Source organism: Dermatophagoides farinae, chromosome 8 (assembly GCF_024713945.1).
Source record: "Dermatophagoides farinae isolate YC_2012a chromosome 8, ASM2471394v1, whole genome shotgun sequence".
Lineage (NCBI taxonomy): Eukaryota > Metazoa > Arthropoda > Arachnida > Sarcoptiformes > Pyroglyphidae > Dermatophagoides > Dermatophagoides farinae.
The window spans coordinates 3,199,014-3,216,543 of NC_134684.1; the positions used below are offsets into that span (position 1 = coordinate 3,199,014).

The following is a 17,530-nucleotide window of genomic DNA, read 5'->3' on the forward strand; positions in this document are numbered from 1 at the left end:
GAGGTTGTTATTTTTTTATTTTATTCTCTCTACACACACAGAGAGAAAAAAAGTTGATCATCAATGAAAATAGATCATTGTGTAATACGATTCTTAATCCAAAATTAATTGAACAAATTGGTTTTCATTCATGAAACACACACACACACACACAGAACCAGTGAAAACTTTGCTGAGTTGATTCTGTGTATTTATTTGTACGGATGTATATCCGATTAAAATTTTTTTTTTGCCGCTGATCTTAATCTTGTTTTTTCCATTCTCTTTTTTCTCTCTCTCTCTCTTTTTTATATTTAGAGCCGAGATATGCAATTAGAAGATATCCTTTCACAAGGTGAAGAAAAATGTATACAAAAACCATGCGTCCAACAACAACAATGCTGCCCGGGTTCTGTATGTGTTGATCTACATTCACAACATTCACAATCACCATTATCATTATCATCATCGATGAATAATAAACAAAGACCAGGTAAGTTTATGCTGTTTGTTGTTTTCATTCATACAAATTGAAACCAAATCATTTTATTCATTCCAAACAGATTATATGTGTAGTATGTGTAGTATAGGAAAAAATTTCATCACACCGAACACAATATATTAATTCAATTAGACAACGACGATAAAAAAAATTTTCCATTGAAACCATCCAAATTGACCACACATGTATACCCAATTGTTCGAATCATTTTAATATAGGATGACCATATCCATGTTTGAATCGAAATTCGATTCGGAAATTGGCATCTGGTAGTTTCTCATTAGCTATATATTCATTTGAATATTCTTAGTTACGCATTCAATGAATGAAATGGAAACAAATCTAATTTATATCTCATATATATAGATGGATCCGTTGATATGCTGTAGAATTTTTTTTTACAATAAAATTCATCTAATTCCGCATAATGTAATTTGCGTATCGTTACTTTAGCAACAACAAAACCTTGGCAATTTCGTCATTTTTTTTTGAAACAATTCTTGTTAAAAAAAGAATGTTGGAATTTTTTTTTATTTTATTTTCATGGATCTTTAAATGATGATGATGATGATGATGAGAATCTTTGATCTGGTTAAGATTCTGAGAACATTATTATGATTATCATGATCATCAGATGATTATAATCATTGATATGGTTTCTTGATTCTTGTTCTGACAAAAAAAAGATCTGAAGATTCTGAATATATATAAATTATTTGCTTCAGGGTATCGAATGATAAATAGAATGATAATAACGATTCATGAATGTAGAATATTCCAACTAAAGACAATAATAAATACATTAAATTATAACTAAAACATGAAACAAGTAAATTTTCCAATAAGAATCTAGTGATGTGTAAAAAAAAAAATTCTTAGCCACCAGAATATATAACCAGCGAACACATAGCAAATAAAAACAATCAGTATTTTTTTTCTTCAATGAACTCAACGGAAATTGAGTTTGGAATTTGTTTTTTGGGTTTTTGTTTTCAATTTTCTGGTTGTTGTTTCAATACGTAAATGGGCCAATTTGTATTTATGAGAATTGTCGACACACAGGCACTGGCAAATTTTTTACCTTTTTTTTTCTTTACCTAATTTTCTCTTCTTTTTTTGTTGTTGTAATCACCCAAGCATGGACAATTCGTTTGTTTACAGTTAAATCACTGTGTGTGTGTGTGTGTGTGTATAAATTGATGCTTGACTGAACATACATGATGGACCATCATCATCATCATCATTATCATCGTCAGGATGCTGATGAGCATTTTTCGTTTTGTTTTGGCATTCTGTACTAATAATTAATGGTCATACTCATTAGTTCACAGGATTCTTTTCCATTTATTTGTCTCAACTTTTTTTTTTTGATTCAAAACAGACAAAAAAATTTTTTTTTTAATTACACAACGAATATATGCTGATCTGTCAAGATAAATAGATCACCATTTTGTTTCTCTGGTGGCTTTATATGGAGAATGATGAAAGAGAGAAGTATAAAAATCGTTTGGTGAAATAAAAAACAACAACACACACACACACACACACACGCAATTATTTTGAATAAATTCATTTAAAAATCAAGAGGAAAAAAAATGGCAACAACGCTAACAAGTCCCGAAGCGGCCCGACAAATAACAATAAAATAATCAACTTTCAACGAGAAAAAAATTTAAATAAAAAAAAACTAGAAAAAGGACCAGAGTAAATCTCTCTCAACAAAACTACTAGCACAAGAATTTTTTTGCCCAAATTCTAATCATAACATTGGAAAAAAAATTGAATTGAATTGAATTGAAATTAAACCCCGAAAAAAAATTGAATTAAATTTCATTTTTTTTTATTTTCAATTATGAATGAAACAAGATTTTATTCAATCAAATCATAGAATTGAAAAATTGAATGAACCAAATAATGACGATGATGACGACAATGATCATCATCATGATCATGGAATAATCATAAATGAGAAAAAAAGAAAAAAAAATGAAAATGAATTGAAAATTGAAAATTAACATCGTTATTCATATTGATAGAGATGAAAGAAAAAACCAAATCAAATTTCATTTCATTTTTTTTTTTGAAAATTTTGAGCCATGAAAATGGTACCCTTTTTTCACTTGGTCGAATCATCATCATCATCATCATAATTCAATAATCGGTTTTTTATTCTAAAAATCGTTGTTGGTGGTGGAAAAAAAACACGAATTACATGAATTTTCATTTTGCCATCCAAAAAAAAAAAAAAAAAAATTCTGTCGTAAATCAACAACGAAGAATCAATTCTGTAATGATCATTCGATGATAACGATCATGAATCGATGAATGAATGAACAAAAAAAAAAATCAACACTACATTGTAAAATGGATTGTTTGCAAATTATTTTCAACGAAAAAAAATGACTTTTTGATATGATTATCATCATTTGATGGTTTCTCTCTCTCTCTTACACACACCCACAACCATTTTTTTTTGACAAGTTTCAAACAAAGAGAGCGAAAAAATTCTATAATAAATTTTGTTTTGAAAATGATACTTTATCTTCATCTTTCATCCACTATCATCATTCTTAAGAAAACGTGAAAACTTGAAAATGAGAGAATCACATCACATGAATAGAATCATCATAGATGAAAACCGAATTTGATCGTATAAGATGACAAGCAAAACAAAAAAAGAAGAAGAAAAAAAACTTGATGATCATCATCATTACAAATTCATCCTTGATCTAGCAATTTTTTATTCGGGCAAATAAATTAGATTAAGGGTTGCCAGATCGGCCAAGGAGACAAAAAAAAAAAATTCTGGAAAACTCGCGTAATAATACCGTTTTAACGGGGGTTAAAAAAAATTTTTTTTTTTCATCATTGTTAGGTGAGAAAGTTTCCAGATCCATGGGGGACATATCTTTCTGGATCTGGTATACCCTAAATTAGATAAATCATTGTTCAAATTGGCTTGACGAGCAAAAAAAAAAGAAGAAAAATTCGAATGAAATGAGAAGGGAAAATAAACACAATGACAAATGTGAATGAACAAATTATTTATCGAAAATAAATATATCTTTGTGTGTGTGTGTGTGTGTGTGTGTGTATAAAGATCTATTTATCTATCCTGTCTATCTAGTTGCCAATCAAGTCTGTCATTTCATCTTTTAATTTGCTTCAATTTTTTTTCCTATATATATCCATTCCATATATTATAATCATTGTTAAAAGAACAAAGAATTACTAACAGTAATACTACTGCAAAAAGAATTTGTTCAAATGGCAGATTTTCAAGTTTAGAGAACTAAATGTATTTACAAGTTAATTACTGCTAACATACTACTAATATACTAACGTATGTGCGTGTGTGTGTAATACAACCAATCACATAGACATTTCCTAAAAGTGTCTTTCTATCGTTTCATTTTCTCACGTAATAAGAGAGTATACCAAAAAACTCATTTACATTTCATTAACGTCATTCATTTCATGAAGATTGGGATCCATAGTTCCCATCATCATCATCAATGATGTTCCGTTCTAATCATTTCTCTCTCTCTCTGTGTGTGTGTGTGTGTGTGACATGATTTTCAAGAATTTATGTTCCGGAAACTCACGAACACAACCCGACAACAACATCTTGTCGTGATCATTATGATTCTTTGATTACAAATTTGCTTTCCACATCATCATCATCATCATCATCATCATCGTGTGGTTTCGGGTCTTTTTCTTTTTTTTTTCTCCAATCATAAACCAGTACCAGAATTTGAGGTGCCAAAAAAAAAGAAACGAAAAAAAAAATTCAAACAAAATTAGCTAAATTATGTGCAATAAAATCGACACAAGTGTTTTGGGCTAGATATAGAATAGCAGAATATAGGGCAAATTTTTTTTTGTTTCATCGATACAAAGCAAAAAAATGATTCGATTCTTGTGTCAAACCATTTCTTAGTTTCATCATATCACCATAGACAGATATATATACATTTGTTATTTATTCTAGGGCCCATTAATCAACAAATTGAACACATACACATGTACAATACACACACACACACACATTGGATATCTAACTGAGGGAGAGAGAGAGACAGAAAAAAAGAGATAAATTGCTAAATGGTAATAATAACAAGGTTAAAGTAAAGAAAAAAAAATGTTCACGATACGATCAACGAAGCGAGAAAAAATGGTTTTTTTTCAGTGTAAAAAAAAATTATTGATCCAAAGTCATCGAATATCGAATGATGATGATGATGATGATTAATGTATTGAATTTTTGTTTTAACATTTCAAGATATGTTCGCACATTATAATTTATATATATATTTCACACAGGATTTATTATTACTAAACCAATTCATTACGTTAATTAATTATTGAACAAATGGCCGAGCTAAATAAAATGAATGAATGATACTAATGAAACAAACTTTTGGCCAATAATTTTCTTTTGTTTTTTTTTCATTTCAATAGTGACCACCGGTACATGTTTACCGATTTATGGTGTAAATGAAGGCGATTCATGTACAGATGATGGTGATTGTGAAACTGGTTTACGTTGTATGCCACAAACAATTTTAATAACTAATGATGATGATAATGATGGCCGATTATCATTACCATCAATGCATTCATTATCATCATCATCGTCATCATCATCATCATCATTGTCATCATCTTCATTACAATCATCATCATCATCAATGATCAATTCACATCAACAACATTTACATCAATTACAAAATCAACAACAACATCAACGAACTTGTCAACCACCTGGATTGGAAATGATGAAAAAACAATTCAGTAAGTGATTCATATTCATAATACAATCATATTATAAATTATTCAATTGACAAGTTAATTGTGCCAATAACCAATACCAATAAATTTGATGTATGGTTGGTTAATATGAATGAAAGACATAGAATATTTTTTTTTATTCACTTTCATCATTCATTGATAAGAATCACACAATATTGAACTATATCATAATGATTTACGTTCACTGAATATGAACACCATGTCCAGCCATTTATATAGAAAGTTTATTATTATTGCTATGAATAATGTTTTCAAAAAAAAAAAAAAATAAAAAAATAAAAATTGAGTGATTGAGTGCTGGTTAGATGATTCTGTGAATCAATTTTTTTTTATTTTCCATTCAACTTGGAGAGGAATTTTCAATATTTTTCTCTCTCTTCACTTCACCATCAATGAAAAAGTGAAAAAAAAAAATAAAAGTGACGCCCACATTTGGATCATTTGCGTGTCAAGTATACAATGATCAAATTCAGTGAAATAAAAAAAAAATTTGCATGGATAAATCAATGGTGTGTGTGTGTGTGTGTGTGTGTGTGTGTGTGTGTGTGTGTGTGTGTGTGTGTGTGTGTGTGTGTGTGTGTGTGTGTGTGTGTGTGTGTGTGTGTGAGCCATACGATTTATTCTGGGAGTGTTGTCAAAAACGATGGATGACTGACTGACTGTGTTCACGGGAAGCTGAGAAACATATAGAAACGAGCATATTAATTTGCATTAATATACTTGCAATTTTTTTTTCGTTTCTTGATTCGAAAAAGATTTCAATTTTTTTTTTCTTCTTCTTCTTCTTGGTGACTCTCTAGATTAAATCTTCTTGACTGATTTGACTGACAATTTTTTTTTTCGTTCACCCTCTTTGTGTGTGTCATTCTTGGTGGTTACGTGTAAGCAAATTCTTTTATCGTATTATTATATGATGATGATAAGTATACAAGTGGAAAGAATAATTCTAATACATGACATTAACGGGCGCGTCATCATTATTATTATTATTATTATCAACTATAGTACTGGGGCCATTCTTTTTTTTTGGTAGAATTGATCAATCTCATTGCATTCATTTATTCAAAGTAGAAAGAACAAAAAAAAAACGATCGCTCAAATGGATTTAACGCCATAACATGATGTCGTTGTTGTTGTTGTTGTCGTTTGATTGTATGATAATAGTTTTTTTTGTTCATTCACTTCAAATCATCGGCTTAAAAAAAACATGGACACACGAATGAAAAGCAAAAAAAAAATTGTTGGTTAATAATTGAAAATAAAGTGGAGAAAGGAAAATTAATTTTTGATCCAAGAGAAAAAGAGAGAAAATCAATCTGTCAAATCATGCATACCATGCATACCATGTAAATGTCCAATGCACACACACACACGTTTGACACTTTTTTTATGGCTTGGCATGGAACTAAAAAAAAACTGATTTTTCTTTTCATTGACTTTCGATGATAATAATAATAACCGCTATGCTATTGTTCGATTTTCTGTCAGTCAGATTTTTTTTTTCGAATTTAACCGATCAATATACACACGGTACCAGTAAGTAATTGGGCACTTTCGAAAAAAGCATTACGGCCTATGGGAGAGAGAGGGTTTTTTCAAAGCTTCTAAAACAATGTTTTTTGTCGGAATCAAGCGAAAATATTTTACCAGTGCATAGTGAAAGAGTTGCTCTTTGAATAATCTGAGTTTCAACTTCCGGCTACCATTTTCGAGAGTAGATGTGTGGTGTCAAAGTTTATGTAGGGGAAATTTTCACCCCTCTCGACTGTACTGCCATCTTGCAGATTAATAAATCCCTGAGATTAGCAAAAATGTATAGATACCAATTTTCGAATGTCGTGCAATCATACTTAACATCAATTTTGACAATTTTGCATTTGTTTTAAATCTTGTTTTAAGACCTAAATAAAATATATGGTTTATTTTGTGCCATTTTTTGTTGTAAAGTAAGAATTCAAAATTCAAAATCGAGAAAATGACAAGTCCAAACTAACACGACCAGTTCAGAATCGAGAAAATGACAAATTTCAAAACTAACACCACCAGTTCGAAATTTGGTTAGTAATTCTATTTTCGAATTGAATGGTAAATTTGTTTTCAACATGTTATTTGAAAAATTCGATGGTTTAGCCATCGAATGTTAGTTGTCGTGTTGATATTGTTAAACGTGATTAAACATTTTAAAAACATTTTCTTTGATTAATTCATTCATCCATTACCGTTATCATCATTATTATTTACTATCGTTTATTCATTGATTAATCCATTACAATTTTGATATTAAAAAATCATGAATAAACAAATTGAAAAAACCGTTTTGCGCAGAATTGTCATACAATATTATAAAGACTGGTTAAGCAATCGAAACTGTTGGAATTGTTGTAAGAAAGATTGAATTACTGATTAATGTCACTGTTGAGCGTATTTGATTAGTACGTTCAATAGTGAATAAGTTCTATAAATTAAGCATGATTAGCAGTTATTTATTATTATTAAAAACCGTTTAAAGCCAAACTATTGAATCCATTATTATTATTGAATCATATACTTTCAAGCCTCTTGCAAATTCTAATAGAAAAGACCAGCAAATCAAACGTTCATCATATCATTAAAACATACCATCAAAATAACCAGACAAACGCGATCAAGCCACCAGGTCGTCCTGGACCGTCAGAACGGACACTGAGACGACTAGGTCGTCAAATCGAAAGAACTCCGGCCACAGTAAGCGAAGAATTGGCGAGCCACATGGATGTTTCCGCAAACACCGTTCGGAAATACATTCCGATGTTGGAATATGGGGCCAGAATTGCCCGAAGAAAGCCACTGCTATCTAAAAAAAACAAAAACAAACGCCGACTATGGGCAAATAAGATGGTTGAGATGCCCACGGACTATTGGAGAAAAGTGATTTTCTCCGATGAGTGCCGGTTTTCGCAATTCAATGACGCTTACCGAACTTACGTATATCGTAAGAAAAACCAGGCCTACCAAGCCAAGAGGCTACAAGCCACCGTGAAACACAACGGTTTCAGCGTGATGGTTTGGGGGGCTATATGGTAAGATTTTTTCGACCTGATTTAATAATAATAATAATCATCAATATTCCTTGAAAATAGGCATGGTGGGAGATCAGAGCTGAGACTCTGCTCCAATAGCATGAATAGCGAAGAATATATTAACACATTGGAAACGACGTTATTCCCCATCTTCCGTAATAGAAGAAATAAAGTAACGAAAAGGAACTACCTTTTCCAGGAAGATGGGGCGCCATGCCATATGTCGAAGCGATCACAGGATTTTATCAAAAAATCCAATATAAAAAATCCGGCTTCAACATCACCATTGTCATCATCTTCTAGTAAAACTCGTAATTCACCGCTGTCTAGTCTGATTATTTCGAATGCTCCGGACAATATCCAACCTAACACGACCAGTTCAGAATCAAGAAAATGACCAATATCCAACCTAACATGACCAGATCAGAATCGAGAAAATGAAAGACGAATGAAAATGAATTGATCAATCTCATTGTATTCATTCATTTATTCAAAGTAGAAAGAACAAAAAAAAAACGATCGCTCAAATGGATTTAACGTCATAACATGATGTCGTTGTTGTTGTCGTTTGATTGTATGATAATAGTTTTTTTTCATTCACTTCAAACATTGACTTTCGATGATAATAATAATAACCGCTATGCTATTGTTCGATTTTCTGTCAGTCAGATTTTTTTTTTTTCGAATTTAACCGATCAATATATATATACCATGGACCGATATATGTGTATAATTACGATAGTCAACTCTTAATTTGAAAATGATCCTAGTGATGAATAATCATAATCAGCGAATTTCATTCTGTAAAACTGTGAAACAAATACCGATGTGTGTGTGTGTGAGAAAAATGTTGATAGCAAAAAAAAAAAAAAAAAAAAAAATACAAAACTTCACTTTGAAAATTCACTTTTTTTCCATCTCATTCTTGTTGTTGATTTCGACAATGTTTACTCTCATGAGAATAAGTTGGATCACAACCTTTCAATATACTTCTCATTTTTCTCAACGTGGACTTTTGTTGGATGGACTGCATATGGACTGATATATATATGAACCTTGATGTAAAAAATTTTTTTTTCTTTTCATTTTCATTCTCATTCACAACCATGTTTCTGTCAAGTTTTTTTTCTGTATAATAAAAGTGTGAAGAAAAAGTTATTCAAGAAAAAAGAGAACGAAAAAAAATGAGATCATTTTTTTCAAAGTAAAAAAAATTTGAATAATCGATTTAGACACATATCTTGTTGCTTGGCTAACGATGATGATGATGATGATGACGGTGTGTTGTTTGTATCTTTTTTTTTTTATTCATCGTAAATATAAAACATCATCATCTTAAATATATGAGGTGATGATGAAACAGTGATCTACAATGTCCGTTGTATTCCACCTTCTCCACCCCCACTCTCCCACCAAAAAAAAAAAAAAAACTTTACATTCGTATTCATAAGTTCAGTTGTAAATGTGAAAAATGAAAATTCTTTTTTCCATTTTTTTCTTTGCTTATGAAAATTGAATCTCTACAGTTTCAAGAATATCATGTTTCAAGTTTGTTCAAGTTTATGGTTTGGTTTAAATTTTTTATATCTTGTCTGTCTGTTTGTCTTTTTTTTCTGTTTTGTTTTGTTTCGCTTCATTGCCAAAAAAATCCAAGATGGAAAATAGATTTTAACTCAACTAAAATGAATGAAATGTAAAATTTGGCATTTTTTTTTTATTCCAACTTGGAATATTTACGAATTTTTGCAAATGCATATCATTATCATCACTCAAGTCAAATCATGATCATCATCGTTTTTGTGATTATAAATCGGCAAAAAAAATTTTTTCACTTTTCATTTATATACACATCCTGTTGAAATTTTCATTACAATTGTCAATTGTCAATTGTTGTGTGTTTGGGATCGTCAATTGTTTGTTCATTTTTAGCTTGTCATTATTATCATTAGAGAGAAAAAAAATTTTTTTTGACTTGATGATTAGAATTGACTGTTCTTCCTGATGTGTGTGTGTGTGTGTGTGTATGTTGAATGAATCATTCGCTAACTTCCGATCGATTCTTTAGCATTCGATTTCGATTCAATCAGGAAATATGTTGCTGCTTCTATTAGATGCATTGCATCAAGGAATTTTTTTTCTCTTTTGAATTGCAATTTTTTCCCATTAAATTTTGATTGTATGTAATCATGTAATGATGTATTTTACAATTTTTTTTTCATTTCAAAAAAAAATTTATTCATGTCTCTCTCTCTCTCTCTGAAATCGGAAACGGAATCTGTAACAAGCTATATGATAAAAAAGAAAATTTCAAATTCATTACGTATCTGAAATGGAAAAACACACACACAGATGAACACTAAAATTACCAAAAAAAGCCCGGTTCCTGATTAGTAGTATCCTATGTCATATATATCGTATGTATCGAATCGATTTTGATCCACAAGAAAAAATAGAAATAGAAAATAAACGGTAAATGATGAATAATGTATAATCTCATCTTAGGGGTTGTCATCATCCATCGACCTGAATACAAAATTACCAATTCCAAAGAATCCAGACACACACACATGGATCATATTGATGATGATGATGATGAATTTCAGTATGAAATTGTCACATCAATTATTTAGTATTGACGATGATAATGATGATCTTGTTTTTTTTTCAAACATTCGTCATCATTACGTTGTAGTTTGTTGTTGTTGTCGTTACATTTATTACTGTCAATTGAATGTTTTTTTTCTCTTTATTTTGAATCCAAATTTGAACGAATTTTTCTCATTCGATTTTTTTCTTATTATCACTAAAATAAATAAATATAGATGCTGAATGTACAACAAGTAGTGAATGCGATGCTAGCCACGGTCTTTGCTGTCAATTAATCAAACGTCATCGTATGTCACCACGTAAAGCATGTTTATTCTTTTCGGAACCGAAAATTTGCTTAGGACCAGTGGATATTACATTTGCAAAACCGGCCAATACATTCTATTATAATAATAAACCAAATGATGAACGAAATTATTTTCGTGCAAGTATTGGTTGAAATTCTTGAAACTAGATATCGCCATCATATATAACCACAAAATAATATACTCATTATCATCATTACCATCGTAAAAACATAATAACAACAACATGATCATCATCGTTGTCATATTGGTGAATTACTGGGAAAAACCAACAACGATTGAATTTCACCAAAATATATCAATGTAATTCACAAAATTTAAGCAATGTAAACAAGAAGATTTTGTTTCAAAAATATTTTCAATGTTTTAATTATTATCAATCATTATGGATATATGGATATTATTATGAATAAAGATAATTTTGAAAAAGAGATTATTTTCTTTCAATGATTATTCTGGTTTACTGTGAAATTTTTTTCGAGCTTTAGATTTATCTATATATGTTCTGTTCTAATCATTTTTAATGTTTTTCATCATTATTGGTAGATTTAGGATTGATTTGGACCGATTTACAACACATCATTCTTAACATCAAGACGGTGAAACTTGATGTGGCCATATTTCAATTATTTTTGCTGAAATATTCTTTACTCTTATCTGGTGCCGGTTTAATAGTATCAGCACCTGGTTTCCAATTAACTGGACAAACTTCACCATGTACATCAGTGTATTGAAAAGCTTGTACCAATCGAATGGTTTCATCTACGCTACGTCCAACTGGCAAATCATTGATAGTGATCTGACGTAAAATTTGTTTATCATCAATGATAAATAGGCCACGCAATGGTACACCATCATCAAGATAAACACCATAATCCTGGCTAATCTTAGCATTTTTATCAGCCAACAATGGGATGTTCATTTCACCAAGTCCGCCTTCTTTACGTGGTGTATTGATCCATGCCAAATGAGAGAATTTACTATCAGTTGAACAAGCGATTACTTCACAGTTCATTTTACGGAATTCATCGGCACGTTCACTGAATGCAATAATTTCCGTTGGACATACAAAAGTACTGTTATGTTATTATATAATCATATGATTAACGAAAAAACAAAAAACAAAAATTAGACAAACATTATTTTTCAGACAAAAGATTAATATGAAACAACTTACAAATCCATTGGATAGAAAAATAGCACAACATATTTGCCTTTATAATCTGACAAGCTAATTTCTTTGAATTGGCCACCAACAACGGCAGCACCTTTGAATTGGGGAGCAGGTTTCTGAATTCGTGGATAATTATATTCGGCCATTTCGCGTCCTTCGGGATGAGTTACTGTGGGTGTTTACAACAACAACAACAAAAAAATTATTAAATATTAATTCTCAGGAAAAAAGATCATTCGAATGATAATAAAAAGATGAAAAAAATGGCACAAATTGGAAAATATGATTAGAAATGAAAACTAACTCGAAATTTGTGAAGCAGATTCCGGTTGAATTCGAAAACTAAAAGTTTCTGTTTAGATGAATGAATTAGAAGAAAAAAAAAATACACAGATAAACGATATTATTAATGATCAAAGGAAAAAGTTAAAAGAAAATGGATGAAGATTAATCACAAGATCACATAGACACATTTGGACAAGCCTTCTAGATTATACAATGAAAAAAAATTCATTCCTACTTCGTTTAGGTTTGAATGCCTTGTTGAAGAATGACATAATTGGCTGGAAATTTAAAGTCTACAAATTAAGCAACAAAAAAAGGGTTTGTTTGGCTATTATATAATGATGATGTAATGATAATTATGGCAGATAAAGATGTAGATCGGTAAGATATAATTGTTAACCCACACACACACACACACACACACACACACACTGGCAGACAATTTGAAAGAAAAGGTAAATGACAAATTGATGATTGAAGTGATAAAATGAAGAAAATTCGAATTGGAAAATTCTGATGACTAATATTAACTTGAATGATGATGATGATGATGAAAAAAAGGAATTTTTTTTCTATCAAACGAACACAACACGGTGAACGGAACACAAACGGAACGGCAATATGTGAAACAAACAAACAAAAAAAATCGAAATTCACTGACAAGTCATCACATATTAAATGTGCACACGGTGGGTGTGTATGTGTGTCATTTAATATAAGTAAGGCTGATGTATAGAAAAAAAACAACCTGTTATGAAATGAATCATTCACTATCCATTATACATAGTCATCATGGTTTTTTTTTGGACATTCCTAAATAAGGTGCGGACTATGACAACACAAGGTATCTATCTATAAAATGAAAAATAGTAGTAGCATCCTAATTAGCGATGAAAAGAAAACTAGATTCACACACAGGTGTGTGTGTGTATGTGTTTGTGTGCAAACAATCATCATCATCAGAACTAACCAAACAACAATTAAGATAGCCAAATAGAAAACGAAGATTTTAACAAAAACAAAACGAAAAAAAAATCAATTTAGAAATTATCAAAGTTTGGGCGCCATCTTTAGTACAACAGTGGTAATTATATAACGGCTACTAATATAAAAATGATGGCTTTTGCTGAGTGAATTCAACAACTCAACACAGCTCACACACATGTTGGATGACATCTTTTTTTTTAATGAAAAGAAAAGACAAAATGCGTACAAAAACAAAAGAAAACACAATGTGTTCGTTTTCAAGGTGAACCAGTGAAGGAGACTTTGTTTTTTTTGTGTTGGAACGTTCACATTTACCAAATAATAAAATTATCTATTAGCTAAATGATGATGATCAACATGCAGACAAAGAAAAAAGTTTATCAATTAACAATTAGATGGACAAGAAAAAAAATAATATAATGGCTTAGCAACAATATAAAATTGAAATGAATGAATGAACAGAAAAATCAATCAATCGTTCGATTATCGAATCAATATATACATACAAATAAATTGATCAATGACAAATGAATATATATATAAAAAAAAACAACTGTTATAAACTATCTAGTGGCTAAATGGATTTTCAATAATTGACACAACATAAAAAAATCGAACGAGCATCTGAAAATCAAGAATGATGCTCGAAGGAATCTTAAATCATCAACAATTGAGAAAGAAAAACAATTGCAAACTTACCCAAAGTGTGTTGTAAGCGAAAGCAAAAAAAAATCAGAAGTAAAAAATTATTATTGGAAAAAAATCAAAGTTATATGATCAAAAAAAAAAAAATCGTTGAAACAACAGACAGCAAAAGATGATTTTCAGATGCAGCACAATTGTGGCTATCAAAAATGTGAAGGAACAACAAAAAATTATAAGCCGGTGCTTGCTTTTTTATCTCTCACACAAAATAAACGTCGTTGTCGACAATGTTGATGATGATGATGATGATGATGTTGAGACCACCAATTTTTTTTATTGGTTTTAACTAAATAAAAGCCATCAAAGCAGCAGCATTAATTTATGTGTGTATGTGTGTGTGTGTATGACTGTTGTTCAAATCATTTTTTCTAGTTAGTTAGTTAGTTAAACGTGAATAATATATGTTGTACCAGAAAAATGTATGGTAAAAAAAAAAATTGGGAAAACGTCAATATATATTTTGTGTGTGTGTGTGTGTAGAAGCATGCTTTCATATCTGAAAAGTTTTCTATTGAAGAAAAACGAAAACAACAACAGAACCATAAAACAAAACATGCATGTACAAAAGTCAAGTTTTTTTTTGTCATTTTCATTTGTCAAAAAAAAGAAATCAATATTTTTTTTTATCAATATAAAATTCAAATTCAAATGGCTTACCATCATCATCAACATTATTGTTATTGGACATTGTCATGATGATGGTAGTCTTTTGTTTTTTCAATTCAATCAATTCATTTGTACTAATACAATCATGACGGCGGCGTTTTGTTGTCAAGCTATCACTGTTACAGCCATCATTATTATCGATATTGATATTATTATCATCATTATGGCCGTTATCATAATCATAATTTTTATTATTATTATCACATGTTGATTGAATTTCGATGTCCTTATCATCATCATCATCATTGAGGATTTGATTTAGATTTCTTTTCTGGCAATAGTTATTGATGGACATTTTGATCGATCGATGATGATGATGATGATTTTTCTGATGAATAGGTACAATAAAAAAAAAAAATATATATGGGTTTATGAGATCAGGTCTTGAACAAGAATGAAATGAGACAGATTAAATTTGAACAGAAAAATTTTTAAATTAACAATAAAAAAAAACAACGAAGTAATCAAATTGATAGTTTGAATGAATAAAAAATCGATGATATGACAAAATGTGCCACGTTTATAAATAAACTTGGCTTGGTATATACTACACATTGGACAAATTTTCTTTATAATGCATGAATGATTCATAAGAAAATACTGGGTGGCGACACATTATTTGCGTGTCATTTGGTCATTTAAAAGAAACAAATTTGGAAAAAATTTTTTATTTTCAACAAAATGTAATCCAAATGTAAATAAAAAAAAACAATGGAAATCATCATCAATGACATGAGAGAATTGCCACATTTTTTGTATCTACAGTTCATTAGAAAGAATATGAGAAAAAAAATTAGGAAAATAAAAATCAAGAATAATAATAATTTATTACAATGATGATGATCAATTTTTTTTTCAAATAATCAATTTCTTCGTAAATTCATAATCCTTTGAGCATATTCACGATCATAATCTTCATCATCATCATCATCATCGTCATCAGTATCGCTATCACCATCATAATCATGACGATATAATTTATCGAAATCATCACAAAGATTATCAACTCTATCTAGATATTCATCTTCATATTCATCAAATTCATCAAATTTTTTTCCATTTTTATAATCATCATCATCATCATCATCGTCGTCGTCGTAGTCGTCATCATCGTCTTTGTCTTCATCATCAGTGAATCCATCTTCATCTGGATAATCATTATAACGATAATTTTCATCATTGCTTGATGGTTCTTCATCATCATATACATTGGTATTATTTTTATTTCCATCGATATCATAATCACCTTTATCATCTTGTTCAACAAATTCCATTAAATCATCCATTAGGATATAATAATCATAAAGATATTTATCCTGACGACTAAGCATTAATTCATCGGCTACGGAATTGTTTACCGTTATCATTGGCTGACCATTACAAGTGATTGTATAATGGTTGTCATTTTCATTGCCTATACAGAATAAATTTTTCAGTTAATTAGACACACATGAAAGTAATTTATCTTACTGGTAGTATCTGATTGATTTAAATCTACTGAATCGTTTGCGGGTAATGATATGTTTAAAATATCATTTTCATCAATCGTTTGTTCGCAACAATTGTGTTGTTTACTTTTTTTCGATTCAAATTTTCCATCATCATCGTCGTTGTCGTCGTATTTATGACAATTATTTATATATGCAGAAAATTGTTCATCATCATCAAAATCATTGAATCGAATACGTTTTCGATCTTTGAAGCCCATTTTTTTCAATAAATTCTGTGAATTTAAACTAATTTCATCATGTTTCTGTGAAAATGAACCAATATGACGAAGACGTTTATTCGTTACAGATGAATCATAACGATCTTGACAATTTGGATCTTCAATGTATTTCCGTTTCACACGGATAACAGTATAATATTCATTATCATTATCATTAGACATTTTTATTATCATAAATATTGCAATTTTTTGGAAAAAACAAAATCAAACAACAGATCTTCAAAGAAAAAACAATGTGAGTTCAATCATCATCATCATCACCATGTGTTGCCATCTGTTTGATAAAAATTAAAAAAAAAACAAAATAACGTCATTGATGACGAACCCCTCAAATCGAGCTCAATGTAAAAAAAAAAATGTTTTACCATCATCATTCGAATATTATGTAATAGATGGAGCTAAAGAGGTGGAATTTGAAAAAAAATTTTATAATTTTTCAATAACCTGGTTATGTAGAAAATTTCAACTTTGTCAATTGTAAATTTGATTACAAATTAATAGATAGAAAGAAATGTTGAACCAATAAAATCATTAAATTAGTTGTTTGAAAAAAAAATTTTTTTTATTCATTTTCATTCATTCATTCATTTATATTCTATATATCTCGTTTATTATTGGTAACGCGACGATAGATTGCCGACAAAATGCAATCATTACAATCATTATATACAAACACACACACATAGATAAATACCACAAATACAAAAAAAAAAGAAA

The 17,530-nt window shown here is 29.8% G+C and overlaps 3 protein-coding genes across 14 annotated transcripts in view; 1 reads left to right on the forward strand and 2 right to left on the reverse strand.

Annotated features, from left to right (window-relative positions):
• Positions 1 to 11,696, forward strand: part of spab (space blanket) — a 26,458-nt gene extending 14,762 nt beyond the window's left edge. For both annotated transcript variants that reach the window (XM_075733223.1, XM_075733224.1), the window contains exons 2-4: positions 298 to 472; positions 4,946 to 5,278; positions 11,178 to 11,696. In XM_075733223.1, coding sequence (XP_075589338.1) covers positions 298 to 472; positions 4,946 to 5,278; positions 11,178 to 11,401 — 732 coding nt within the window. In that variant the 3' untranslated portion in view covers positions 11,402 to 11,696. The remainder of the gene's footprint in view (positions 1 to 297; positions 473 to 4,945; positions 5,279 to 11,177) is intronic.
• Prx2 (Peroxiredoxin 2) lies at positions 11,607 to 15,577 on the reverse strand. 10 transcript variants are annotated; one of them, XM_047058965.2, is made up of 4 exons: positions 14,413 to 14,654; positions 12,746 to 12,793; positions 12,445 to 12,610; positions 11,607 to 12,343 (listed from the first exon to the last, which is right to left on the reverse strand). In XM_047058965.2, exons 3-4 carry the CDS (start codon positions 12,585 to 12,587, stop codon positions 11,890 to 11,892), a joined length of 597 nt encoding a protein of 198 aa, XP_046914921.1. In that variant the 5' UTR covers positions 12,588 to 12,610; positions 12,746 to 12,793; positions 14,413 to 14,654; the 3' UTR covers positions 11,607 to 11,889. The 10 variants fall into 10 exon arrangements, with proteins under 10 accessions (XP_046914921.1, XP_075589340.1, XP_075589342.1 ...); XM_075733225.1 differs by lacking the exons at positions 12,746 to 12,793; positions 14,413 to 14,654 and adding exons at positions 12,962 to 13,054; positions 14,220 to 14,385; XM_075733227.1 differs by lacking the exons at positions 12,746 to 12,793; positions 14,413 to 14,654 and adding exons at positions 12,962 to 13,019; positions 14,220 to 14,307.
• Positions 15,578 to 15,736: 159 nt separating this feature from the next.
• On the reverse strand, positions 15,737 to 17,241 carry LOC124495557 (uncharacterized). 2 transcript variants are annotated; one of them, XM_075733222.1, is made up of 3 exons: positions 16,555 to 17,241; positions 15,917 to 16,498; positions 15,737 to 15,843 (listed from the first exon to the last, which is right to left on the reverse strand). In XM_075733222.1, the coding sequence occupies exons 1-2, from the start codon at positions 16,985 to 16,987 to the stop codon at positions 15,948 to 15,950; spliced, it is 984 nt and encodes a 327-aa protein (XP_075589337.1). In that variant the 5' UTR covers positions 16,988 to 17,241; the 3' UTR covers positions 15,737 to 15,843; positions 15,917 to 15,947. The 2 variants fall into 2 exon arrangements, with proteins under 2 accessions (XP_075589337.1, XP_046914915.1); XM_047058959.2 differs by having other exon boundaries at positions 15,737 to 16,498.
• Between the last annotated feature and the right edge of the window lie 289 nt (positions 17,242 to 17,530).

What these genes read in the sequence shown, in the direction of transcription:
- LOC124495557 (XM_075733222.1), bottom strand. Translation starts at nt 16,987, where the DNA reads ATGATAATAAAAATGTCTAATGATAATGATAATGAATATTATACTGTT. An exon ending in AAATCAATCAGATACTACCA is followed by an intron (nt 16,499 to 16,554) that starts GTAAGATAAATT and finishes TATTCTGTATAG; the next exon opens with GCAATGAAAATGACAACCAT.
- Prx2 (XM_047058960.2), bottom strand. Translation starts at nt 15,379, where the DNA reads ATGTCCATCAATAACTATTGCCAGAAAAGAAATCTAAATCAAATCCTC. An exon ending in CAATAATGTTGATGATGATG is followed by an intron (nt 12,611 to 15,075) that starts GTAAGCCATTTG and finishes AAACACCCACAG; the next exon opens with TAACTCATCCCGAAGGACGC. An exon ending in TTTTTCTATCCAATGGATTT is followed by an intron (nt 12,344 to 12,444) that starts GTAAGTTGTTTC and finishes ATAACATAACAG; the next exon opens with TACTTTTGTATGTCCAACGG.